Source organism: Malurus melanocephalus, unplaced genomic scaffold (assembly GCF_030028575.1).
Source record: "Malurus melanocephalus ecotype Western Australia unplaced genomic scaffold, MMel_1.1 scaffold_171, whole genome shotgun sequence".
NCBI lineage: Eukaryota > Metazoa > Chordata > Aves > Passeriformes > Maluridae > Malurus > Malurus melanocephalus.
Genome location: NW_026623403.1, coordinates 1,005,666 through 1,030,468, shown reverse-complemented (window position 1 = coordinate 1,030,468; position 24,803 = coordinate 1,005,666). Strand labels below are relative to the sequence as shown.

The 24,803-nt window shown below is 34.3% G+C and overlaps 1 protein-coding gene across 2 annotated transcripts in view; it reads left to right on the top strand.

Moving 5' to 3' along the window:
• The window catches only part of RIMS2 (regulating synaptic membrane exocytosis 2), a 440,099-nt gene that overhangs the window by 273,515 nt on the left and 141,781 nt on the right, over positions 1–24,803 (top strand). For both annotated transcript variants that reach the window (XM_057372448.1, XM_057372449.1), the window contains 5 exons: positions 4,116–4,272; positions 8,584–8,700; positions 19,749–19,814; positions 20,399–20,506; positions 24,125–24,190. In XM_057372448.1, the coding sequence (XP_057228431.1) occupies positions 4,116–4,272; positions 8,584–8,700; positions 19,749–19,814; positions 20,399–20,506; positions 24,125–24,190 (514 nt within the window). The remainder of the gene's footprint in view (positions 1–4,115; positions 4,273–8,583; positions 8,701–19,748; positions 19,815–20,398; positions 20,507–24,124; positions 24,191–24,803) is intronic.

Sequence of the window (24,803 nt, the reverse complement as noted above, 5' to 3'; positions counted from 1 at the left end):
ATGAAGCAGAAAGGCATCTAAATTAAAATCTTCATTAGTCCACTTCAATAAATTTTTAGGGCAATTTTAGGGCTCCTGATGTGAACCTAATATTTGGAAGTTTGTGATTTTCTGCAGTTTTGTGCCTGAAAGCTTCATAATTTAATAACAATTMATTAATATCTGTATTTATTGAACATGTACCCTGCATAGCATAATATTAGCACAGTACAGCTATACTGTGTGGATTAATACTTTAAGTTAAATATATTAATAGTCTCTCTTAAATCAGATAAAACTAAGACTTCAGGTTTGAAGAAGCTGTATTTAGTGTGCTTTCTAAAATCCCTCTTTTTATGTGTACCAGTTTTGAAAGAAACCTTCCAATGAAAGAAGAAGGTGGTGGCATTGCAGTTGTCTTTGTCGTGTGTCTATCTTTAAGGTGTCTGCAGCTCACAGTTTATCACTGATTATCTCTATACTGATTATCAGGTTCTGTGTAGTCTCTATGTTGATTTAAGAGGCTTGCCATAGTTATAGAGCCTTTGATTCTATGATAGTGACTCAATATTTATAGCTGCAAGCAGGATAATCTTTATCCTATTTTTACTACTGCTATAAATATCTGCTTTGCTCAATAGCAACTCATTGGTCAAGCTGCACTTATGATCTGTTTTTATTGTCTATAGTTTCTTTTCACAGGAAAATGTTTTTACTTACTTTCTCTAACCTTATTTCCAGGATGTGCAATATTTTTGAAATTGGAAGTTAAATCATACCTACAGTACAGGCWGTTAGATCAGAGCTACATTAACTCTACAAAACTGAAGGCTAACTTTGAAATTATTTCATGTTAGTGGGTTGCCTTACTGAAACAGGTGCTTGTCAAAATGTGACCTGTTGGCAAAAGAGGTGTTTATAGATATAATAATTTTTGTTTTAAGTAGATGAATTATAAATGTTACAGTTTATTTTCTGGCAACACAGCATAGACAATATTAATCTATTTCATTGCTCACAGCTAAACAGGTCTAGTTCTGTTCAAAAAATGWAGAAAATTTTTAGCAAAATTGCTAGGAATGCTGATTATGTCTGCCTCTTTTATTGTTATAAGGAAGCAATATCAGTGTTAGTTACCAGAAAGCATTGCATGTCTACTTCCAAATTAAAATAAAGCACTGATTTGATCAGGATTAGAAATGACAATTAATTACACCGTCATATATTTTGATTTATTGCAACAATACTGTGCAAGTGGTCATCTACAATAACAAATTAGAGCTGGAGGTGCTTTTTTATTTCAAAGTAATGAATTTGCTTCTATATACAGCTTTAATAAATTCAATATTTTCGATTTACTTGTTCTCACTTCTAGGAATTTTCTAGACAAAGGCGGTTTTTGTTTGTGTTTTTTTGATTGATTACTTTGCTTTTCATTATATTTATTCACCTAGAATACCTTATGGTATTGCTGATTCCCCTCATACTTCGATGACTATACATATCAAATATTATATAAACTGGTGATTTTTTTCCCCAAAGATTTACCTATTTCTTCAWATTACTACTCCATCTTCAAATGCAACAAATTATCCCTGTGTATGCAGAATACAAAGGACCATCTCTGTCTTTTTTCTATAAATAGATATGCATTATTAGGATAATAAGGCATAATAATTTSTCTCTGTGTACTTGTACTGTAAATCATGTTTTTTATTTCAATATCTGTCCATTTATAATAACTTGCTATTCATTTATGTGTGGTGAATTGACCCTGGCTAGATGCCAAGTGGCCCCTAAAACTGCTCCTTTATTCCCCTCATGAGCTGGACGTGGGAGAGAAAGTATAACTGAAGACTTGTGGGTCAAGATGACAGGGAGAGATCATTCACCAGTTACCATCATGGGCYGAATGGAAAGCTCAGAGAAATTATTTTATTACCAATAAAATCAGAATGGTATAATGAGAAAATAACGCCCCTAAATTTTAAAACACTTTCCCCCCACTCCTTCCTTCTCTCTGGGCTCAACTTCATTCCTGGTTCTCCACCTCCTCCCTCTCAGCTGCACAGGGAGATGGGAATGGGGTTTCAGTCAGTTCATCACACATTGTCTTTGCCTCTCCTTCCTCCTCAGGAGGAGACCCTTCACTCTATTCCCCTGCTTCAGAGTGAGGTTCCTCTTATGGGAGACAGTCTTTCTGAACTTCTCCAATGTCAGTTCATTCCAGGGGCTGCAGCTCTTCATGAACTGCTCCAGCATGAGTCCCTCCCRTGGGGTGTAGTCCTTCAGGAACAAACTGCACTGGCGTGGGTCACAAGTCCTGCCAGCAAACCTTCTCCAGGGTGGGCTTTTCTCTCCACAGCTCCACAGGTCCTGCCAGGAGTCGGCTGCAGGTGGTCTCTCCACTGCTATCACTTTAGCTCTTTTACTTCTGGTTAAAGAATTGCAGAGTATATTGACTTCCAGACTGATTTGCAAAAAATTTATTAATTTATTTCCTACACTTTACTAGTGAGTGAATAACACCCTGTTTCCAACACAGGTAAAATTTCCCCTGTCTCTCCTTTGTTGATTTCAGAATTATGTCACCCTGGCCCTTATATGTTTTGTCAGTGCTTGTGCTCAAAAATGCACTTCATATACTGGATAAAAGTTTGTAGTTCATTACTTTCAGACTCTCAGCTGACTATACATGKAACACACARTGTAARTTGGTTGCTGAGTAGTGAGGAGAGACTATGTGATCCTTCACATCATTWAATTAGTGTAATATTATTATGATGAGCTTTGTTTTTTCCCCTTTAACTGCATGTACCAGATATGCACAAAGCAGTTTACACCTAACCATAGGAGGGAGAATTTATTTATGAATTAGGGTTGTTCATATATATCCATGGTTTTAAGGCCCTACAGTAAATATGAATACTCAGATGAAAGTATTGAACATACTTGGAACCATGAAGTGGAATGAATTAATAAGGTTTTGCTTAGGTCCTTACTGGACATTTTCCAGGAAGAAAAATAAGAAAAATTGTGAGCAGAAGATTATTGTACTCGTGGGAAGATTCTCGTGGGAAAAGCATAACAATTTCATGAGCCAGAATTTTTCCAATGCCAGCCAGGTGGATCTGTCTAAATATTCTTTACTTGSTTACTGTCTTCAAAACAAAGTCATAACCACCAGGAACTCTCTAAAGACCTTTTTCTGCTAAGCATTATAATAATGCTACCAATTGCAGATCCTCAATTKCTAATCATTATATTTTAATTTCATCCTCACAAAGTTTTGTGGAAACTTATTTGAAATTGCTGTATATCTGGTATTGTTTWTTTCACAGAGAGTATTGCACCCTGGGACTCTGAATTTAACTTTTTCAATTAGATTAAGACAATGACTTTCAATACTCTTTCAAAAACTCTTTTAAAAGATTTTTCTTAAAAGCCTGTGTGAAATTTCCACATGGTAGCCTTTTAAGCCAGAGTAAAYTGGGGGCTTTTGCTTAGACCATTTATGCCTTCTATTAGGCTTATTAAAGATTAGGCCAGGATGCTTGCTATTTGTGAAGGAATTATGTTTTTTAATTCAGAATTGGGAGTGAAATCTGATGCCACTGAGTCATTGTTACTTGAATTGTTTCTGTAATACAAATCTTTCTTGASCCCAATCTCTTTATTTAGCTCTGTATTAACTTCCTATCCCAATTTTTTAAACTWAACTTTGGATTAATTTTTAATTATAGAAATTTCTATTTTAAATACATTATTCACAATATTTGCAATATAATTTTAATTAAAAATGCAATAATCAACTTTATTACTCTAAGGAAAAATAAATTAATTTCATTTTATTATCAATACATCATACTAACCTTAAATCCACTGTTTGGTGCATGTTAATTATTAAGTAATTTCAGTACTTTTAAAATATAACCATAGGAACCACAATTGTATTTAAACAAAACACAACAAGAGGAGTCAACTTTACGTATGTATGTTTTATTATAAAATTCAAGAACCCTTGATAACATCCTTGATCAAATCCCGTCTTTTGTTGTGTTTCTTGCTACTACAGATGTGGCAGGAAACTGAAAARTTCAGCTTCAGATTCACTGAATATTTGCATTTCTTTTTAGATTATCGACATAATGAGAGAGATCTTCAAAGTTCTACATTGTCAGTGCCAGAACAAGTAATGTCATCTAATCATTGTTCTCGATCAGGGTCCCCTCACCGTGGAGATAGTATAGGACGGACTAGATCGTGGTCTCCCAGTGTCCCTCCCCCACAAAGGTAAACTGTTGTTTAACTATGCAGTTAAATAAATTTAAGTGGTATTGATCCTGTGCCATTACTGGAAATAATCTCCAGACTTTCAAAATTGCAGTGAATTGGAGGTCTTACAAAATTACATACAGCCAATCATGTTTTTTTTTTCTTGCATTATACTGATGTGCCTAATTTATATCTAATTTTCTGTCATTTATGGTTTATTATTACTATATTATTATTTTATTATTATTATATTATCACATAATTGTATCTTCTGCCTATTTATATCTGATTTTTCATCAAAATTCAGTACATTCCAATCTAAGGAAGCAAAATATCTCTCCACATTTTCATTTACTAGAGCTCTTTAGAGGTGCCATGTATTATAGTATGTGATGATATGATGTTTCCTTGGCATTTGTATGAYAGTGGATGTTTTCAACCCTTCTGTTTCTTTAGAATTAAGGTTCAGGGGAGGCTCAATTGCTGCCCATAGTGTCTTCCTTTCTGCTGTTTTTTCATATTTCTAAAGCATCAAGGATAAACTGACAAACATACATCTTATAGTGAGATATGTCAACTCCTGATCTTGGAGTATCTCTGGTAACTGTTTATCTTGAGAAAAAAGACCAAGAAATTTCTTCCAAAAGCTGGTACTTTTGGATAACCACTGCTGATAGACTGAATATTCCTGCAGGATAAGCTTTCTTAAGAGGAAGCAGAAGGACAAACGTAAACAGGAACAAAACCTGTTTTCCAGMAAATGTAAACAGGAAGAAAACCTCTTTTCCAGCACTTTGTTGCTGTGTATGGGTAGATGAAATTTCCAGATGATGTAATTCAGTTGGAATGAAATTGGAAGTTATCTCTTTGGCCCATAATGTTCACGAGTCCTGTTTAATACTTAAGATGTGGTATCCAATATTTCCTGTCAGCTACATGTTCCTCTCCCTGTCTTCTGTAGACATCCTGATTCTCTTGAGTTCTGCTTTCCTTTCTGTTATCTTTGCTCTTTTTGTTAACTTAAAATTCTCTTGACTTCATACTTTCTTACTTATGTTTTTACTTGCCATTTCCTCTAACAGACCCGACTATATAATATCCTTTTGCATTAGTTAGGTATTAGTATCCCAAATTATTCTACATCATCTCATACAGCTAAGAGGTAGAAACAATAATGGAATCTAAACCCATATAAAACCATGCAGCCTGACTTGAAATGAGACATAAATGGTAGACACAAAGAGGCCTATTCTGATTCTTACTGTACTGATTTCAGCCTAAGTAATTGCCTGTGCGAAATCTCTAGMGGTTGTTTGTTTGAATATAGATATAAATGTGAACAAAATCTCTTTGTGTGTGTGTGTTTCTATGGTTTTTTTGTCTGCATGCATACTTGTGTGAATTTTGGGCAGAACTTTTACACAAACTGGTAATTAACACTTGTTTAGCATCACTGAAAACCTACTTTTAATTTTCTTGTAGTTTTGCATTTTTTTGCATGTTCAAAACATTTCTTGTTTTTCAACTTTTCTAAAACTAATTTTTTAAATGTAGTTTTGAATTTATTGCAGCTGTTTCCCACAATGTCAGAATCAAATGCATTATTGATGTAATATTACCCTGCCCACACACCAAATAATTTGTTTGAGGACTTGATGAGCTCAGAAAATTGGATTATGAGAACTGGAGGATTTGTAGAAAAGAAGTATAATCTATGGGTTACAGAAATGTCTTTTGAAATTCTACTGAAAATGCATGTGTACTCAGGAAATCTATAAGAATTGTCAATTATATTTGCACCCACATTAGGTCAGTTTGTTTTACATGTGCTGCTATTTGATGTCCTAACTGCAGTGAGCATGCTGMACGCCCAAAGATTTCCCATTACTGACACCTCTGCAGGCAGTTCTTGGCCCACAGAAGTTACTGTTATATCTTACAAGACATTTTGTAGTCATCAGTCCTTTTATTTAATTTTGTTAATTTACTCCACCAAAGGCCCACTGCTTTGTAGAGGACAAGAAACTGTTACTGCTCTTGTMGTGTTTTGAGCTAATATTTTTAATTGACTGTAATTCTCTCGGTAGATCAGAATGGAGTTTAGGTGTCAGGTGGTGAGCAATACAAGGTTAAGCTTTTTCTAAGACTGTGTATTTGAAAAAATCACAGTCATTAGATGTGAAAAAGTTGGAGATGACTATAGAAGGTAACTATGCTGGAATAGAGTGATAAATCCTGTTCATTGTTCTCTACCATCACCACCTGCAATTACAAMTTTTTGTCTGCTTGCCTGTTATCTATTTGCTTCCATACATGTTCTGTCAACTGCAAGAAAGTTTTAAAGGAGTGAAGACATAGGTAGTGAAGGAAAATTTTCTCATGGAACAATGTTCATTGGAGAAAGTACATCCCATTCTGTTAAATAGTAAATCTGTCTAATAAAAGTCAACTCAGCAGAGTGAAACAGAACTGAAATAGTAGTMAGAGTTTGAATACAGTTGTGTAGGATGCTAAAAGCATGAAATCAGAACCTGATAAAATACAGAAATTTCAAAAAAATAAATATTTCTTTAGAAAAATAAGCCAATAACATAATCTTATAGAAAATTATATTAGCAGGCAGGATGGTACTGAGTTTAATGGAATAAGTTTTATAATGAGTATTTAGGTCGGAGTTTTTTTTTGTGTGGGCAGACAACCCAGATCTCTGGGAAGCTTTGCAAAGAAATATAGCTTCTGAAAACTTGAGTATTTAAGTCAAAGAAGGTATAAATAAAATAACTTTTTTTTTTTGAAACATGAAAGAAAGAGCCTGAGGAAAAGGGTCAGAGAGAAACTAGAGTTTAGTAAGGAGGAATGAGATTTGTTTATTGGGAAAAGTAAATAAGATAACAAAAAACAGCAGAGGAACCCTGTCACTGTTTGGTCTAAAGTACACATGAAAATGTTCAGTGGCAGGTAAAGGCTATACTTGATTTTACATCTTTTTASTATAAATAATGGGGTTTAAAAGACATACAGGAAAAACATTTCAGGAAAGAGTTATATATAGAAGGTTMAAAAAATTATACTCTTAGTATGGCAAATGTAAAGTTTACTCGCCAGAGTAAACTTTGTATTTGGTTTCATGAATGTCAGAGTGGAGAAATGTTTTATAACAAATGGGGTGGAGCTGAAGGCCAAATTTTATTTGTAGTGCAATATCTTTATAGCACTTATAGGCAGAAATAGACAATAGCATGACAGCAGCAATGAAGGATTCACATACAGGTTGACACTAATCYGAAATTGRTAAATGACAAAGGATAAAAATGGCAGGTACCCAAAGGGCTGACAAAGTGACAAGAAAGGAAAGGGGAACTGAGTGATATGAAACAWACAAAAAAGCCCCCTGAGACTCACACTAGTGCAGATTGCAGTAAAGGACAAGAGACAGAAGAATTTATTGGTCAAAATCTTGAACTTGTATGGAGGCAAGCATGCAACCTTGCCTCCATACAAGGCCTAATTTTCAAATCTATACAAAACAATTATATTTTACTATTTCAGTAATTATTACAGTTAACTRTTATCTTCTATTTTCCTATTCTTGTGGATTTGTTTTGCAGAGGAGACAAAGTAAAGTTTGTGTAAGTAGGCACCAATACATAGGTATTGATAGATAAACTGAGAAAAGCATTTGATAGGCAAAGCTTTGGTCTTAAATAGTACAGGTGATTGGTGCTCTTTAACCAAGCTTGAACTATGGGTACCATTTACAGCTAATTAAGCAGTTCTGGTTGTTTTTCAGATTTTGTACTAGWGAGATTACAGAATAAGTCTTCCAAGGCAAAACTAACAGGTATCTTTTAATTCAGATGACAGTGTTTTCAGCAGGCTGCAGTGTAGTGTAACAGTCACAAGTCCCTGTTGTGTCTTACTAGAGTTTGCATCTTTATAGTAAAGCTAAAATCAAGACCTCATGAAAAATTTACAGGGTAYGTTTACTTAGAAGGGAAGTTTTCCCTGAAGTCTGGAAAGACTTATGAAATTTTGTCTAAGATTAACATTTTTAATGAAGAGGAAAGTTTTCCCCTAATTTCCAGAGGAAATTTTGAAACAAAAAAAAGAGAACTCTATCTCTATCATGGACTTGGCACCATTTTCTAAATGCGAATTGKTTTTTTATTTTGAGATTTAAAAATATTTGATTTTAAATGCATACAAAAGGCTAGTCAGCTACTTGACATTGTTACTGASAACATTTGCTAATATTTATCTGTACCAAGCAGTGAGAGGATGTCACCCAAGCACATTCAAAACTCAGAATCTGGTATCTTTTCTCTTTAGTCGGAATGTGGATCAGGGACCACGAGCGACTCGATCTACTCCTGCCCATTACAACACGCTGAACCGAATGGAGAGGCACCGTGTTATAGATGACCACTACTCCCCGGACAGAGAGAGGTAAATATCTGGCTGGAATTACAAACAGCTGTAGCCTACATGCATCGATGTGAGTAACTTCAGTATGGTATCTTGCTGAAGTAAATTACATACCTAATCCCAGAGATTAGCATTTCCCTACTTGTTCATCCTCTGGTTACATGACGTACACAAAAAATGTAAGTGCATGTAAGGCTGAAAAATCTGTCCAGTGAGTCTGTATTTGCCAGGATAGAATCTGAAAAAATCTATGAGAAAATGTGTAATATAAAAGTTTAATAGTGTAGTTGTCTTTTTCTATAAAAATATTTTTATATTTTATTTTAGTGAATTCTTTAAGTATTGAATATTTAAAAAAAATCTATCAGTACACTTGGTCATTTTTGCTGCTGAATAAAGAGGCATAAAAATGGATAATTTGAGCCCAATATTTATGCAGTGCTTCCATCGGATACAGTGCAGTTAGCAGACGTAACAAAACTATATTCTAGTACTKTGTTCTGTGTTTGTCTTTGCTCAACCTTCTGAGACATTTTGTAAAAAAGGAAAACAAGATGATTGGGGCAGCATGTATGAAATTGAAGTCTTTGTGTTTAGAGGCACCTCTGAGTATGACTAATGTTTTGCCTAATGGAACTTCCCAAACAGTAAGCAYAGCTTTAGCAACCTCTATGAATTTTAATGATATAAAAAAATTACAGAAATAATTGAACRATGTAGTTAATTTTGCTGAATTAATTGTGGTAATGACTTTGTGACATGAAAAAAATWCTGGTCTTTTCCACCTCATTGTCTTCAGGTCAGAAAATCAAAACAAAAGGCATTTGCTACCTTTAATTTTTAAGATCTTTGAGCTTCTTATGCAGCAAGTTGAAAACCCTGCGCTTTATAATGGGAGGCATGACTGCTAAATATTTTCTCTTTTTATAATTGCATACAGCARGGAATAATACAGATGTATTTTGTAATCTTGAGTGATATATGACTAGCATTCGAAGTTAATTCTTTTACAGCTAGCCATTACAGGTTATTCCTCAAGTGAGATCAAAACACATATTTGAGGTTTCTAGCAAAGAATTTTAGAAATCAGTGGCTTTTTGTTAGCAATATTGAACAGAAAAGGTTAATATTTCTTARAAGAGCAGTAATGTGATGGTCAGTTCAAGACAGTATTCTCCAGAAGATTACAATATTTTAATTTCAGAAGAAATAATAATATTGAGCAAAAATAATGGGCAAAAATACAGCTAATCAAAAAAGTAATCAAGGGTTTATCATCCAGAAGAGTAACTGTATTCATCCCAAGTATGGTAGATCATAAATGAACCTCTTTTTTGCATTAAACTATTTAATATTTCTGTTTAAGTTTTGGAAAAGAAAATCTATTCAGCTGGTTTATTAGAATACGTGATTTTCATACAGAAGGCAATAAYGAACATTCTGAGCAGTTTCCTTAGAAGATTACAGATGCTTTTGGGACATAGTGTTATGTTGATGTTCAGACCAGTCATCCTTGAAATAGGATCTAAACYTGTCTTTAGAGCCTGTATATGCCTTATGGAATGCTGCTGCATTTGTTCATTGAGAAAGTTCATTTGCTGCCTCCTMGATAAATAGCTGTGAAAGGTTGTTTGAAGTACTGTACCACAATGTTTTCCCATCACTTCAATCAAATAATCCCTGCTGGACTGACTTGATTTAGAGAAAAAGAATTTGCTTTTTTTAGACTATGTTAGGAAAACAATGTCAGAAAATTGTTGGTGATGAGATTATTGAATTTTTACAACAATTCTAGATTAATAGGTATTTCCTTGATGGGTATGCTCTGAATCCCTAAACACAGTTTTATATGTTGTCTGTACTTTCCAAACAAAGTTGTTCTCTTTGCACATGGTGAGTGGTTGCCTGTGTAATCAAAATGTTGATTAGTTATCTCTCTATTGCAACATGCAGCCTCTGAAGCATACTTATTTTARGCACCATTGGAGAGAACAGGAAAAGACTATTCCTAAATATTTATAATGTTTTTTATTTGTTTTTAGTTTGACAGTGGTTTTATAAATTATAAGATTTATAAATTATAGGGAAGATTATTAGACTTCAAAATTATTTAAAATTAATATTTGTGATACTGTCTCTTTTATATAATAAAAACTCAAAGCTGTCCCTAAAGTAGCTCTTTAATGGTATTACTCCTGAAAACTACTGGAACAGCAGGCAGYTGGGAGAAGTTGAAAAACTGAATTTTTGCATAGGTCCATAATCTCTCTACATATCATCGACACTTGGCTCTGAAAACAAATCACATTTTTCCTTCCCTCAGCTCTGGTGGTTTCTTGTTTATATGGTCCATTTATCCTTTGAAGCTGTTTGCAGAAAGGGGATTTTGAGATAGTACCATCTTRTAGACATGCTCGGTTGCTAAGTTAAAGTATGACTGAGAATATGAGTAAGAAAAGTCTTTCTTTCCTTTTCTAGGTATTTAAGCATAAAGTTCTCTAAAGTATGTGGCACTGAGGAGTTAGTTGAAACCACATACAAAATACTTAATGATCTCAAGGCTAAAGGCATTGAAAACATTCCTTCAAAATTGAATGCATAGTTAAAATAGATTTTTTTTTWAAACCCTGAAAGACACATTTTTAAAAAATTGAATTTGAGATAATTTTAATTGCAAGCACCAAACCCTTAAATATGTCAAATGAGGCTATTAAATCATATCCTTTTTTGGTATAATGTTAGGGTAAATTTACCATTTAAATTTGTGTCAGTTGCTGTATGATCAAGAGTGTCAAATTTTACTGTGTAYACTGTGTACTAACTCAAAGTGAGAAATCATGTTAATTTGTTACCTCTATATTTAATACAGGTCTACTAGTTAATTGTTTTCAAAATATGAGATGTTTTGTGGTTACTCATACTCTTATGAAATGGCCTAAATTTGTAATATAAAGAAATACGAATGTTGATGAGTGTCGTGGGTTTAAAACCTGATTTTTTCCCTAACCGGGCGGAAACACCAGAAATGTTGTGGTTTGAACTGTGCCCATGACGTTCCCTCCCTTCCCCCCCCACCGGAGAGGGAGAAGGGAGAGCGAGAGCAAAAACCCAATTAACCCGAAAATTTATGGCTTTGAGATAAATATAATTGGGAGACAGATACCTATGTGCTCCACAGAGATAGTCAGACAGGCTGCATACCTTAAGGTGCAAAATAGATTTATTACTACACACTACTAAAAAGTATTACGGCACTGGGTGGGAAAACAGAGATAGGGATATTTACAAAGAGAAGAAAAAAATAAAATGGACAATTTAAGACGCTCGTTATCCTTTCCGGGGGGACCCGTCTCTTTTTCCAAGTCCCCATCTCCACCCCTCCCATGTTGTCCCTCACACACAGGGGGGCAGGAGAATGAAAGTCTAACACAGATCAAAACACTCAGTTGTTGTTGCCAAGTCCAGCTGTGGGAGTAGTCTTTTCYGAGAAACAGTCAATGTGTAACTGCTAAATAGCAGGGAAAGGAATTTCTTTACCTCGCAGGAGAAAAGAAAAGAATGTCCTTTCAAGGCCCATGTTTTTTTTTCAGCGACGTGAGTCCGATTATCACAAACCTCTTGGCAGAACACAAAACACAGCTTCTTCTACATCAAAACTTCGTGGGGGGAGCAAACCGCTTCTCTTTCTCTTGGCCTCTAGTCAAATTTATCCAGTCCTCAAAAGGCCAGGGTTTTTTTTTCCTCACAGCAAGGTCGCTTTACTTCTCTATACAGGTCTCTCTCAATATGATGGAAATAGTCCTTTTCAAGAACAACTTATCTCCTCCAGCTTGTTCGAGAACCACAGCAAGGGCACAGCTTCTCCTTACTGTTCTATGATCTTTAGGTGTCTCCATTTTTCTTCTTACATCTCCTCACCCTCCTGCTCTGTTTTTTTCCAGTGCAAGATACTAAAACYACATGCTRTCAACCTAAGCTAARCATGGCGGCCRCATCTATCTTGTTTTGAATTCTTCCTTAMATAGTACTTAATACGTCATCACAGAGGTGTAACCAGCTTGTGCAGTTGGTCCAGGCCTGGTGGGCAGCCTGTCCATCAACCCAGAGCCAATGATGGATTGGCTCTACACACAGGAGGGGGGTAGGGCTCCTTCTTCTTCAGAAGAAGAAGGAGATACCCCCTAGAGCTTCTCTCAGCAGCCATCTTTGTGGTTTCTTGGTCCCATCCCCCACCACCAAAAATTGGACCAAGCAAAACCATGACAATGAGCTAATATGGGCACAAGTTCCATAAGAACTTTTATCTGTAAAGTGATAACATTATAAACTTCAGTTTGCCATGTTTTAATAAATTCTCTAAGGCTGACTTTTACCTCGTGTTAAAAACTGAAACTAATCTAACTATAAAAACTACTGAGAAAATTTTGGTAACAGTTGGTTTTAACCTCAGAGTTTTATATTTAAACTTCCAATTAGGCAATCTAATCCATATAATTAGGTGAGTTAGAAGAAAAATGTGAGAATTTTAGCATAGTCCCAAGAAAATCCCCCATATCAAAAACCCAACAAAACCCCCAAACTATATCTGTGTGTTTCTTTCTGAAAGATGTATCAGCAGTTTACAACAAACACCTAAACAGTGTGAGAAAATTGTATTCAGGCCCACAACTTTAACAAACTTAGATATAATGTAGCAACTATTAATTTAACTATATTGTATATCCTAGGTGTGTTCTCCCAGAGGCATAACATTTCTAATGGTGAATTTAGCATAGATATGTTAAGACAGAGCATTCTGAGAATGCCTAACTCAAATAGTTTTCCAGGACAAACAAATGACAAAGCTTCTAAAAAGTATGACTCGTTTTCTAAGGGGCACTTACAAGAAAACAAGAGAAAARGGAAGTTAAATTGAGTCTCTGTCAATTCACCAAAACTATTGCACRCTTTCCATTTGAAACAACAAAAGTTGCTGTCTGTTTTGTTAAAGGAATAGGGTAGTCATAGACACGGTATTTAGGGAAATATCTGCCATTAAATCACTTCAAAAATGTTATCTGGATGTTCTGGGACTAGCATGACTATCACACCACTATTACTGAGAGGTGATTTCATTTGCGTATTTGAAAACATGCATGTTTTTTTCATGCTGTTAAAAGCAGGTGGTTTGGAGTTTTTTAACATAAAATATATGTTAGAATATTTGCCAAACAGTTCTGTTAGATAYAATCAAACATAAATAATTCATGACAATGAGTAGGTTACATGTTAGCTAAAACACAATGGAAATACCTGCCTCTATTATTTGACACAAAATTAAACATGGGCAAGAGCGACATAAATTTCTAAATGACATCTTAAACCATTCAATTGCTTTATCTATGAGTAGCTGGCTCCTAATCCAATATTGTTAAGAAGTAGGTGCCAGATTAGGTGAAACTAGGAAAAGATTTTTTTTGAGACATTTTGCCATATTGAATCACTGAAAAGTATAGATAATATTTTTCCACAGTCTTAATTAAATACAAAGCTGAATAATATGTAATTAGGTGGTCATTTATTTATTATTTAGTTAATATTTTACTGAAAAGTCATTTAAATGCAAATTAAAAGTAAAAAGATATTGTAAAGTATAAAGGGTTTCTGATGCTTTATTTGGAAATTCTGGGATAATATTATCAGGTTTCAGTTGTGTGTATCAAGTAGGTRTGAACCCACACGTGGTCTTTGCTTCATTAAATACCCAGTAATGCAAAAGAAATGCATTGCTGAAAATTTGCTTTTACTTTTGTTACAAAATGTTTGCATCAGTTTGAATTTCAATAATTGCAGTCTTTCTTTAAGTTCTTTTTCTCCATTCAAATMACTGTTTAATTGCACAATTATCTGCACCACCCACATGGTGCCTGCATGAGTCTGCTGAAGGATGATTATCAGGCATGTTGGAGTAAGAAGGTGGCAAAGAAGAAGCTTTGAGCCAAATTTAAAAATAAAAAAAAACCACCACCACCAAGGGGTATAGATGCATTCCTCAGAATAAAATGCACAAAAAAAAAAAAAAAAAAAAAAAGAAAAAAAAAGAAAAAAGCCCATGTTAAAATGATGCCGTTCTCATAAAAGACTTCAGTGTTACACCTTTGGAGCAATGATTTAAAATGCAGTATAGGGAGCACTGTGTTAATGTGATACTGATTTTCATATTGAAAATCATCTTGATTGAATGTGTCAGCTCACAAAGTCTATGCTGATAATTGCTATAGTTTCACAACTAAAGTCTTTAAACTGTCAGTTACAATCAGTTGGAACATTTCTAGGATTTCATCCCTTCCAGGAGGTTGGTTAGCAGAAATTTCTATAGAATTGAACAAAAAGCATTACCATTATTGGTGGAAAAATTGTTGATGTTTATAAGTATAGAAAATCTGKTTTTTTCTCTAAAAAACCCAAACTAGTAAATAAAACTATTCTATTATTTTTTTCTATGAAAGGTAGCAGGGGAAATTCCAGGTGCTTTATTCTTGAGTGGCATTTGATATTTTCTAAAAGTTAAGACYTTGCCTTCACATTTTATTTACATTGTTTGTTGGTATGATTTGCCAGGTGTTTTGGAAGCACCATGGAAAACATCCTGCCACAGAGAACATTAACTGTTTCTTTATTCAGATGAGAACATGATCTTGTAGAATGTTATAACAACTCTGGAAAAYGTAACGAGTTGTAGCAGTTGCTTTCCAGCACTGAAATGAGGAAGATGCTAACAGGRAGTATAGCACGCCTTTTCTCTGAACCCACATCATTTTTCTAGTTCCTGCCTCCTCTTCTCTTGAACAATTCTATGCTCAMCCTTAAAGCCAATTTGATCCCAAGCCATATTTTTTCCTTCATTCCTTCCCACAGTACTTTCCCTAAATTTTGTGTGGCAGCTCTCTCTTTTCTACCACTCTCAATGGCTCTTTCCCCCTAAATTYCCACCTAATCGACCCAAAGAACCATCTATTTCCTACTCTGCATTCAGATTAAACTAATTTCTATTTTATCACATTACTAGTTTTTCAGGAAATTGTAACCTGAGAAATTTGGCAGTATTTGGTTAAAGGCAAATTCATACCAATACCAGTAAAAAATTACATGTATTTTGTAACAATTAAAATAATKTTATACTTGTCATACATTTAATTTATTATTTCAGTCAAAAAATGTAAAGGAGTGTTACTAAAAAGGGAGGATAATAATATTGTGAATAATACAAAATATTACTTTAATTGCAATTAGATAATAAAATGGAATACAGGAATAGATAAACACTGATAGGATGAGAGAAATTTCTTGTGCCAGTTGAGTTATATTTATGCAGGCACTAACAGAAAGGAGCACAACATCTTGTTTTGCATTCAGAATTATTTATGGATATTCCAATAAGCTCAAGGATGTAATAATACTCCAGTACTTCAGCCTTTCCACAGAAAGACTTGGGAGTCCACTGCCCACTCTAGTAGGGAAGCTGGAATTGTCAATCAGATTTTAGGACCTGGTCACAGAGAAAGAAAATTGAAAGGAATAAATTATCTCCTAAATGGCTCTTCTTTACTATTAAATAAAGCATCCCAAGTGGTAGAGAGCAGGTTAAACTCCCCTTACATAAGAAAKGAAGGGTGTTCCATGAGGCTCAAGTGAGGCGCTCTGTATGACTGTTTTCAAGTGTGCTTCTGAGACTTTTTTGGTAAGTTAAACCTGTTCCTGGGTACAAAGTACTTCCAATTAGGTWATCTAATCACTTGCTAAATGGCAGATTTCTGTTTTCTTATCCTAATGGTTYGTTGAATTTTTTATGAATGTGTAAGGAAATGGACAAGCAGGTGAGCAATATCAGAAAAATTTTAAGTAATTTTCACTTTAAAAAAGGAAAGTTATCCTGTTTACCTGTATATCTGGAGTCTTGTCAGAGCAGTGGAAATCTCTTTTCACCTGATACAGGGGTGCAGAAGTGGATAGGTGTGTGTGTGTGTGTGTGTGTGTGTGTGTGTGTGTGTGTGTAATAGTGTTCATATTTCAAAACCTATAATTCTGCCTTATTAGACTAACTTCATTATTTTAATACAAGTAAAATGAGTTATTGCTGCAAAATTTTTGTCTGTGTAACAAAATAGGTAATATTTCTGTGATAGGTAATAAATCTGTGAGGATGTAGGTTATTATGTTCATTTTGCCTTACCATCATTTGACATACTTCTGCCATGGASTACTACAAAGTAGGAAAAAAAATGTGATAAGAGGCTAGAAATCTAAATCAAGGTTGAAAAAAAAGGTTTCCTGGAGTTCTTTTATAATATAAAAAATCTGACATATCTAAATTTTGTCCRCGTCTCCATGGTCTTCTGAGCATTCCCATCTATATGTGCATAGGGGGTCATGATTTTCATTAACAGCTCAAATGACTTATTTAGTTTAGATGGAGACCTGGAACATTACTGGAGGTCTTTTGCACTTAGACAATGCAAAGATTAATGTTTTTACTATGTTATGATTATAAGTGGTTTTAAGTGGTTTATATGATACATTGGAACACACTTCCCAGGGAAATGGTGGAGTCACCATCATATGAAAAATGAGTAGAAGTGGCACTTTACAATATAATTTAGTGGGCATAGTAATATTTGGTCAAAGGTTGGGCTTAATTATCTTTGGTAGTGATTCTATTAAGAATTAGATAGCCAGTAATTGTATGAATAGCCAGCAATTCCAGGGGGTCAGGWCAAGTATAAACTCAAGCTTACCCCAATCCTAAATATAGATAAGCAAAGTTCTGGGTGATGAGGCAGCTTATTTTTTACTTTTTAAAAGTTATTGCTATCAAATTGTATAAGTGGTTGTATCTAAATGTCAGCTTACTCTTAATCTGAAATCCTGAATTGAATTTTTAAAAAAAGAAAAAAGGGAAAAARTTSAACTGCCTGCCAGACATTCCCAAGAAAAAGGCCCAGAACTTGGTAAGAACACTGGAGTTCTGTGTTTTGAGGAGTATTAGAACAAAACTTCATCCTAGAATGTAGGRCAATTAATGTAGTTTGGTGGAGATATGAAAAGTTGTTAGGACTGGAATCCTAATCAGAACATTAACTGATGGTGTTTCATTCACATACAAATAAGTGAAGAGTCGTGGCCATTCCTTCTTATGGATAGTAAGTGATCTACTTGCAAATAGCAATTGCATTCTTGTGAAATTCATGTCCTGCAACACATRTTCTGCCTGAAGTCCTAGTTTTGTTTAAAGCTTTGCTTTTTAAATAATGGTTAAATATATTGAATTTATTGATGTAATCTATTTTTCAAAAACTACCAGGAAAAACTGTCAGCAATTCATTGGAAAGATAAAAGGGRAAGTGAATTGTTAAAATTAAAATGTCACCTACCAGCTGGAAAGTCTTAATTGCTTATTAATACTAGAGTGAGTTTTGAGGTGTTAATTCCAGGGTTGCATCTGAAYAATTTAAAGGCATATTCATGTGGACATAGCCTGGGAATGTCCCCATGTAGTGAAGAAAATAAGCTGGTATGCAGTTGTTTGCCATCACCATACATTTAGCTGCTGGGGGTTAGACTCCTACATTTTTATTTTATTGTCCTTCCTGTGGGTGTGCATATATTCTAAAGAAAATGTTAAGATCGTGATGAAATTTTTTGTAATGTTTCTTGGCARGATGCTGACTGAGAGGCTGTTATGGGTAGACTGCTTTTGATACTTAAGTCTGTGCATTAGTTAAAAAACACTAAGGTTTTTCAGCCTGCAGTGTAAACTCTATGGCTGTTTTCATAATTATTAGTCCTTCTTCAGATTTTTGCTCTACCATCTCAAATTGGGCCCTGTTGAATTGTGTACGGCTCCTCATTCTTGTAACAAACTGTAAAGTTTAAATTGCATAATCAGGGATTTAAGTTGGTTTTCTGTAGTGGTGACTCTGCTTTTGTATTTATATGACAAGAAGTAAACACAAAGGCATCTTGCATTATGCATAATTGACCTAGTATAAGGAACATGTGGGTAATGGTACATATTATCCTCATGCAGAAGAGTCAAATATAATAAGGGTATGTAATATACCTGCTGGTARCAATGTGTTTGATTGCTAGAAAACCATTATTTTTAAGCAAATTWAGGTATGAGAAATAAAAATGGAGGATAATCATGAGGTTTTCCATGTTTCTTGTGAAGTCAGTTTGCACTTCAAATGTGGACTGTTGTGATTTGATTTTCCTTTGAAATACCCCAGCTTCAGGGAAAATGTGGTCAATAACTCCTTGTCTATGGTAAACCCTTTYTTTTTCCAAACCCTTTTCCTGTACTGTGTGCATATACTTATATTAAAAATAAAATAACTTTCTTTTATTTTTGATAATTGGAAAATATCTAGTGTTGTAGCTTGTTTAAAATGCATACATTTTGACAATGCTTCAAAATGTAAATAACTTAGTTTTATTATTTTGAAATGCATTTGGGTGTTTTGGTGTATTCTGTTACTGATGTCATGTGTCTTCATTATTTTTTTTAAATAATGAAACACTCATCATCTAAATTCACCTTTTGTCACAATCTGATCAGTATTAGGAGAATTTACACTTAGAAATGGGAAAGCTTGGAAAACATGTGGAGACAGATTTCCCAGTGGTGGTTGCCTTTCAGACTGACTTGGCAAACATCTTTCAAAGATATTATTCATACTAAAGTTATAACTGTCTTCAAACAAGGGAATAGGCAATCTGACTTCTTGAGTTGCTTTCAGATATTATGCATGTTTTCTTAACTGAAATACTGTAGAAAATCGCAAATTTTAGCTATCTTCTTGATACACAGTGTCCCACTGGTTTCTCAGAATAAATATGTGAATCGTAGATAATTTTGGAATTTATATATCATATGAACCATAGATCATATTATTTTGTTARTAAGTTCAATGCTCTTATTTGTAGATCCTGTATTCTGAGATTATAACATTTTCTGTTTTGTGATGTGTATCATTCCTTCTCCATCTTATTGTCCCATATCTGTATTTTTCTTTCTGCCATCACCTCAGTCATTATGTCACTTTACCTCGCTCCCAGTACACCCAGTCCACAGATCACCATTACAGGGATGTCAGGTATATGTTTTCCTCTGTGTGACTATGTGTGGATAATGCATGTACTTCTATGTACCTACATGCCCACTTCTGGTTTTATTTGTCTGTGTATAGTGGTAGAAAACTTAGAAGTTGAGTTAGTAATTAGATTTGTTAATATAGTGTCCCCACAAACACTGGGTAATTCATCCTGTGTTTCACTTGAATATTATCTCACTGCYAATAGACTGTTGGTGGTCCACAAAAATCATGCTTTATTTACATCACTCTAATGTCTTAGAAAATAAATCAAGACAATAATTTAAATCAGCAAACATTAGTATCTGCTAATATTGTGATATGCACTAAATCATCTATGTGTGCCTATGTTAAAGGTTGCTRTAAAACTGGAGTGTGATACCTTTCCCATAGCCTTGTAGCTCTTGTAGCTGTGAGCCAATATACTTTAATTTTTAAAAGCAGTTTTGCAAAATTCACTGAAGATCTAGTCATGTTCTGTTCCAGTGTTTTGTTCTGTTGCTGATATTGCTTGCTTTTCATGTTGTTTTTTCCTCGTTTCATCTTTTTGTTGCTTTTCATKGTGTTCACCTATTATGTTTTGGCAGCCAGGATCACACAATGTATCCACTATTTTGTGAAGATGCAATCAGATTACTGCGCTCCCGTAAGATGTGCCGTACCTATTCTGAGGGTGCTTACTATGATCTTGAGAGGTATCATTGATGTGGAGTATATCGTTAGCTCTGCCACATTGACAGTGCCATGTTTGATTTCCAAACTGAGAATGTGATCTATGTTTTAAGAGAAAAATACATGCAGTGAATATGTTTTATAATACTCTGGGTATGTATGCATCTAAAATTGACTACTCAGGGCTATGGGTAAATCCCAAGAGGTGCTGAATAGATTTACTGAAGTCAATTTTAAATTAGGTTATATGGATATTATATGTCTGTGTCTTTTATAACCTTTATTTTTGCTGGAATTTACCAGAGTGCTTATAGCATTTATTATTCTCTTTGAAATAACAGGGAAAAGCCTATCTACTTTAAAATACACAGAAAGAGTGTCTTTCTGAAATCTTCTATTTTGCTTAACTGAAAAATAGAGTAAAAAGAAAAAGGGTATGCTTATATAAACTTATATATATTTGTGTACTGTATATTCTGTAATTTAGGAGTACTTGTATGTATTCACAATGCCAGTGGGTGATTGCAGAGCATTGTAGTGCCTATTTATACATGAGATATATATMAGAGAGAAGTTGAGCCCATAACAATTTCTATGAAATTATTTGCCACTTGAAATACAGGGGTTTTAAAGAGATGCTGGTGTAGTACTGTAATTAAGATATTTTTAGAAATAGTGCAAAACAGGAAAAGGTTTACATAGTTGTGTGTTGATATAGATAAGTATATCAAACTGAAAACTGTGAGCCAATAAAAAGGAAGTGTTCACTTCAGATTACATATAATCATAGATATAGGTATTGCTTTACAAGAGGGKCCATGTAAAGTTTCCAAAGCAAGAAGTAAAGAACGCTTGATATATTAACTTCATGGCTGCCCTCTGGATATGAGTCCCTCTGAGAAGTTCATTAAARTTTGATCTGGATTCAGGTCATATGTCACTGTATTTTTAAGTAAATGTAAAATTACTTTTGGATGCAGAAACAAAAAAAAGGATCTGAAAAATCCTTCCAAAGAAATATTGCTTTTTAAAAATTCTCCAAAGCYACAGTATATTAGACATCATAGTGCTTAGAATTCAGTCAAACATTTATTTTGAAATAATGCTGTTTTACATGAAACCTAATATAAACAAAGTGTATAAACAGTTCTGACCAGATGCAGAAACTTCAATAAGGAGAGGGATTTTTGGTTTGTTTTCTGAAAATACATTATTAAGTGTGCTTATTTGTATGCTATCTCAGTACTTAATTTTTTTTATACTTAATTTTTGCCTTAGATGTATGCTCTATTTGCACCAGTTTAACAGAACCTGTTTCAGATTGCTGGCTATGTCTCTGACTGTTCAGATACTACTGAAAGTTGGAATTATTCTCAAGTTTTCTTACTTTGAGGTTCTTGACTTGTAAATCTTAATCTTTGTTTCTGAAATTAATCTCTCAAAAATTAAGTGAAATCAATTAAAATAAAGGGCAAAAGTTACAGTACTTCATAAAGATGAAAAAGCTGGGATTTAAGCTCTGAGATGGAGAAAATCTTTTCCAGGGCTTTATTGAACWGAAGGCTATTAGAGCTAATTCCTCCTGGGATCAGAAATGAAAATCYGACATGAAGTGGAATGTTTCTAGCTCACTCTTAAAACAGTATTTTCTGATTCCTTGGGCCTAGAAACTGATCCTGGACTCTGTGATCCTCTTGAATCCAGGATGCAGTTCGGTAACATTAGTGTTCAAGTTCCTTGAGCCATCTTACCAGACATGAACTCCTCTGAGTACCTCACAGCTGCAATCATAGCTCCTAGTTTTTCATCCTTTTTGTCCTTCTGTATTCTGACAGCAATTTAAGGACCATTTATAGCATAATTGTTATTCAGTTTCYCCTTATACATTGAAAACCACTAATTTCCTATTCATTATTTTTATTGTAAGTATATGAAAAAATTACTCTTTAAWCAATATTTCTTCTTTTATCTTTACACTTTTCCCCAGTTCAGTGCTTGCTCTAAAATACATTCTTTTGTAGGCCAAGRTGTGATTCCAGTCTTCTTCTTTCCACCTTCATATTCAATGCCTTGTTGATATCAAGCAAGCACCTCTCTTCCTGTCTTTCACTCTATTAAGCATATGAAACAGCTTTCCAGTTTCCACTGTTCATCAAAATAGTGAATATTGTTCTATACAGTCCAGCATTCAGGAAAGAGTGTTTAATCTGTGACAGAGTTTTATATCTTATGTCACTCTGAATCCACCAGGGTGTCCATCCTGCAGGCAAATATGTCATATAAATACATTTGTAGAAATTGCTTGCCTTTGTTATTCATGGCTCCTTTCCTGGCTTAACTTACAGCCATTCACAGCCAGCCCATTAACTCTTGTGGTCTCTTCTAGCATTTTTTTCTCCTTTTTTTTTTCCCCCACAAAGCGACTTCTTAGTTCTCTTTCATCTTTTCTCTGTTGAACTTTGTTTCAGTTACTGTTAATCAGATATGATAGTCTKTAGCTCATTAGTTCTAGGACACATTTCCATTATCAAACCCCTTAATTTCTGAGGTCATTCTTAGTCTATGACATTCACCATTTTGTCTTTCTGCTAGTTCCCCCCTTTTGAAAAAGTCCAGCTCTTTCCCTCCCAAAAGTAACAGCAGCAGTGACAAGATCAACAGGATATTCCTAAGAAATGCCATGAGCACCTGTGCATCTTCAGTGTGGTCAGAACTCTTAAGACCTGGGGGTTTCTCAGGAACATCCTGCTCAGTACTGCACCCCAAGTTTCTTTGACTCTTCAGTATGACAGTCAACATGGTAACACCAGCTGCTATCAGGTCACACTGCTGCAGTTACACACACTGACAAGACATCATGGCTGGACATGTTGCGCTTTACTGACACTTTTATTTGTATCCTCCAATTCAGAATCTTATAGAATTTTATGGGCTCATTTATTCGCATTTTAAATTGTCTGACAGACACATGATCTCAATGACAAAGTAATGTTCGCAAGGTTCGTATCCTTATGTTTAAAAAAATTAGCAKTTCATTCCAAATAAAAATCTGCTGAAAACCTCTCAGTAGGAAATTCTTYCTCAACTTACCTACCTCAGAGCTCAGCTTAATCAACAGGAACACCACACTGTGTGCCATTTATTTTTTCTACTTAGCCTTTGAGTTTAATGTTTGTAAGTCCATAAAAGCTGGTTGGTCTATGCTTTGTGCAGGATGTGAGGTTTATTTCAGGCAGAATTTCTGTTGTTTCACTCAAGGACATTAGATTTTGCWTCTATTTTTCTTCTTGACTTTTGTTTTATTCATCAGAAATTTTCTAACCTCCATATCCTACTTTAGGTGAAATCTCTCCGTTGCTCATGGATTAGTTTCTTGGCAATGTAACTTTTTACTCATATGAAATATGTGTGCATTGATCGAGTATTCTTAACATGTTAATTATTTCAGAATAAAATTTGAAAGCAGAAGTTTAAAATTACATATATATATATGTGAAAATATATATTCAGAGTATACTGTTGAACTGTAGAWAAATGTGCCCTATGTTCATCCCATCTTAATAATACTGTAAGGGAATACATAATGAAAAAAGCATCCTTTAAAATGTCTGAAATATCTGTGCTATTTATTCCATATTCAGGAGGACTAGGCAGGAGAGAAGAGTGCCTAATTCATATTATGATGACACAGCCTATACTCCTGAAAGGTATTTTAATTTATATAATAAAAATAGATAAAATTGAGTAATAAATTTTTATGAAGTGTAGTCTAAAATTTYTAATTGGCCTAGACTAATGATATTTAAATTTACAGTGCACTTTATGCCATATTTCTCTAAATACAGAACAACTAATCTCCACAGTTTTAAGTACCTAATTTTCTTTTTACCCCTCCATTAATTTGACTTTGGATTTTTTTAAGCATAATTCTTAACTTGAGAAGATTTTTATTCATTAGGTGTGGGAGGAAAACTGAACAGTACAGAGGAGCCTCAGTACAGCTGAAGGTTTTTTCTCCCCTTAACTGTGCCATAATTCTAATGGCTAACCTTTTCAGTCACTAGGAGTGATTCAGGGGCAATTTAGAGTCCTCAATTTCATTCTTTCAATAACTTGAGTAGCTTCAGAAGGTGCTCAGTTTTTAATGTGTTACTGCTCACATTGACTTGAAAAAAGAATAAAGAAATGCCTTCAAATTGATTTTGAGTATCTGCTGAGCCAGGACCCAAAGTACTATTGTTCTTCCTAAATTTTGTTATGCATATAATGTATCACAGTGGTGATAATATAACTACAATCTGATACGTAATCTGCAAAGTT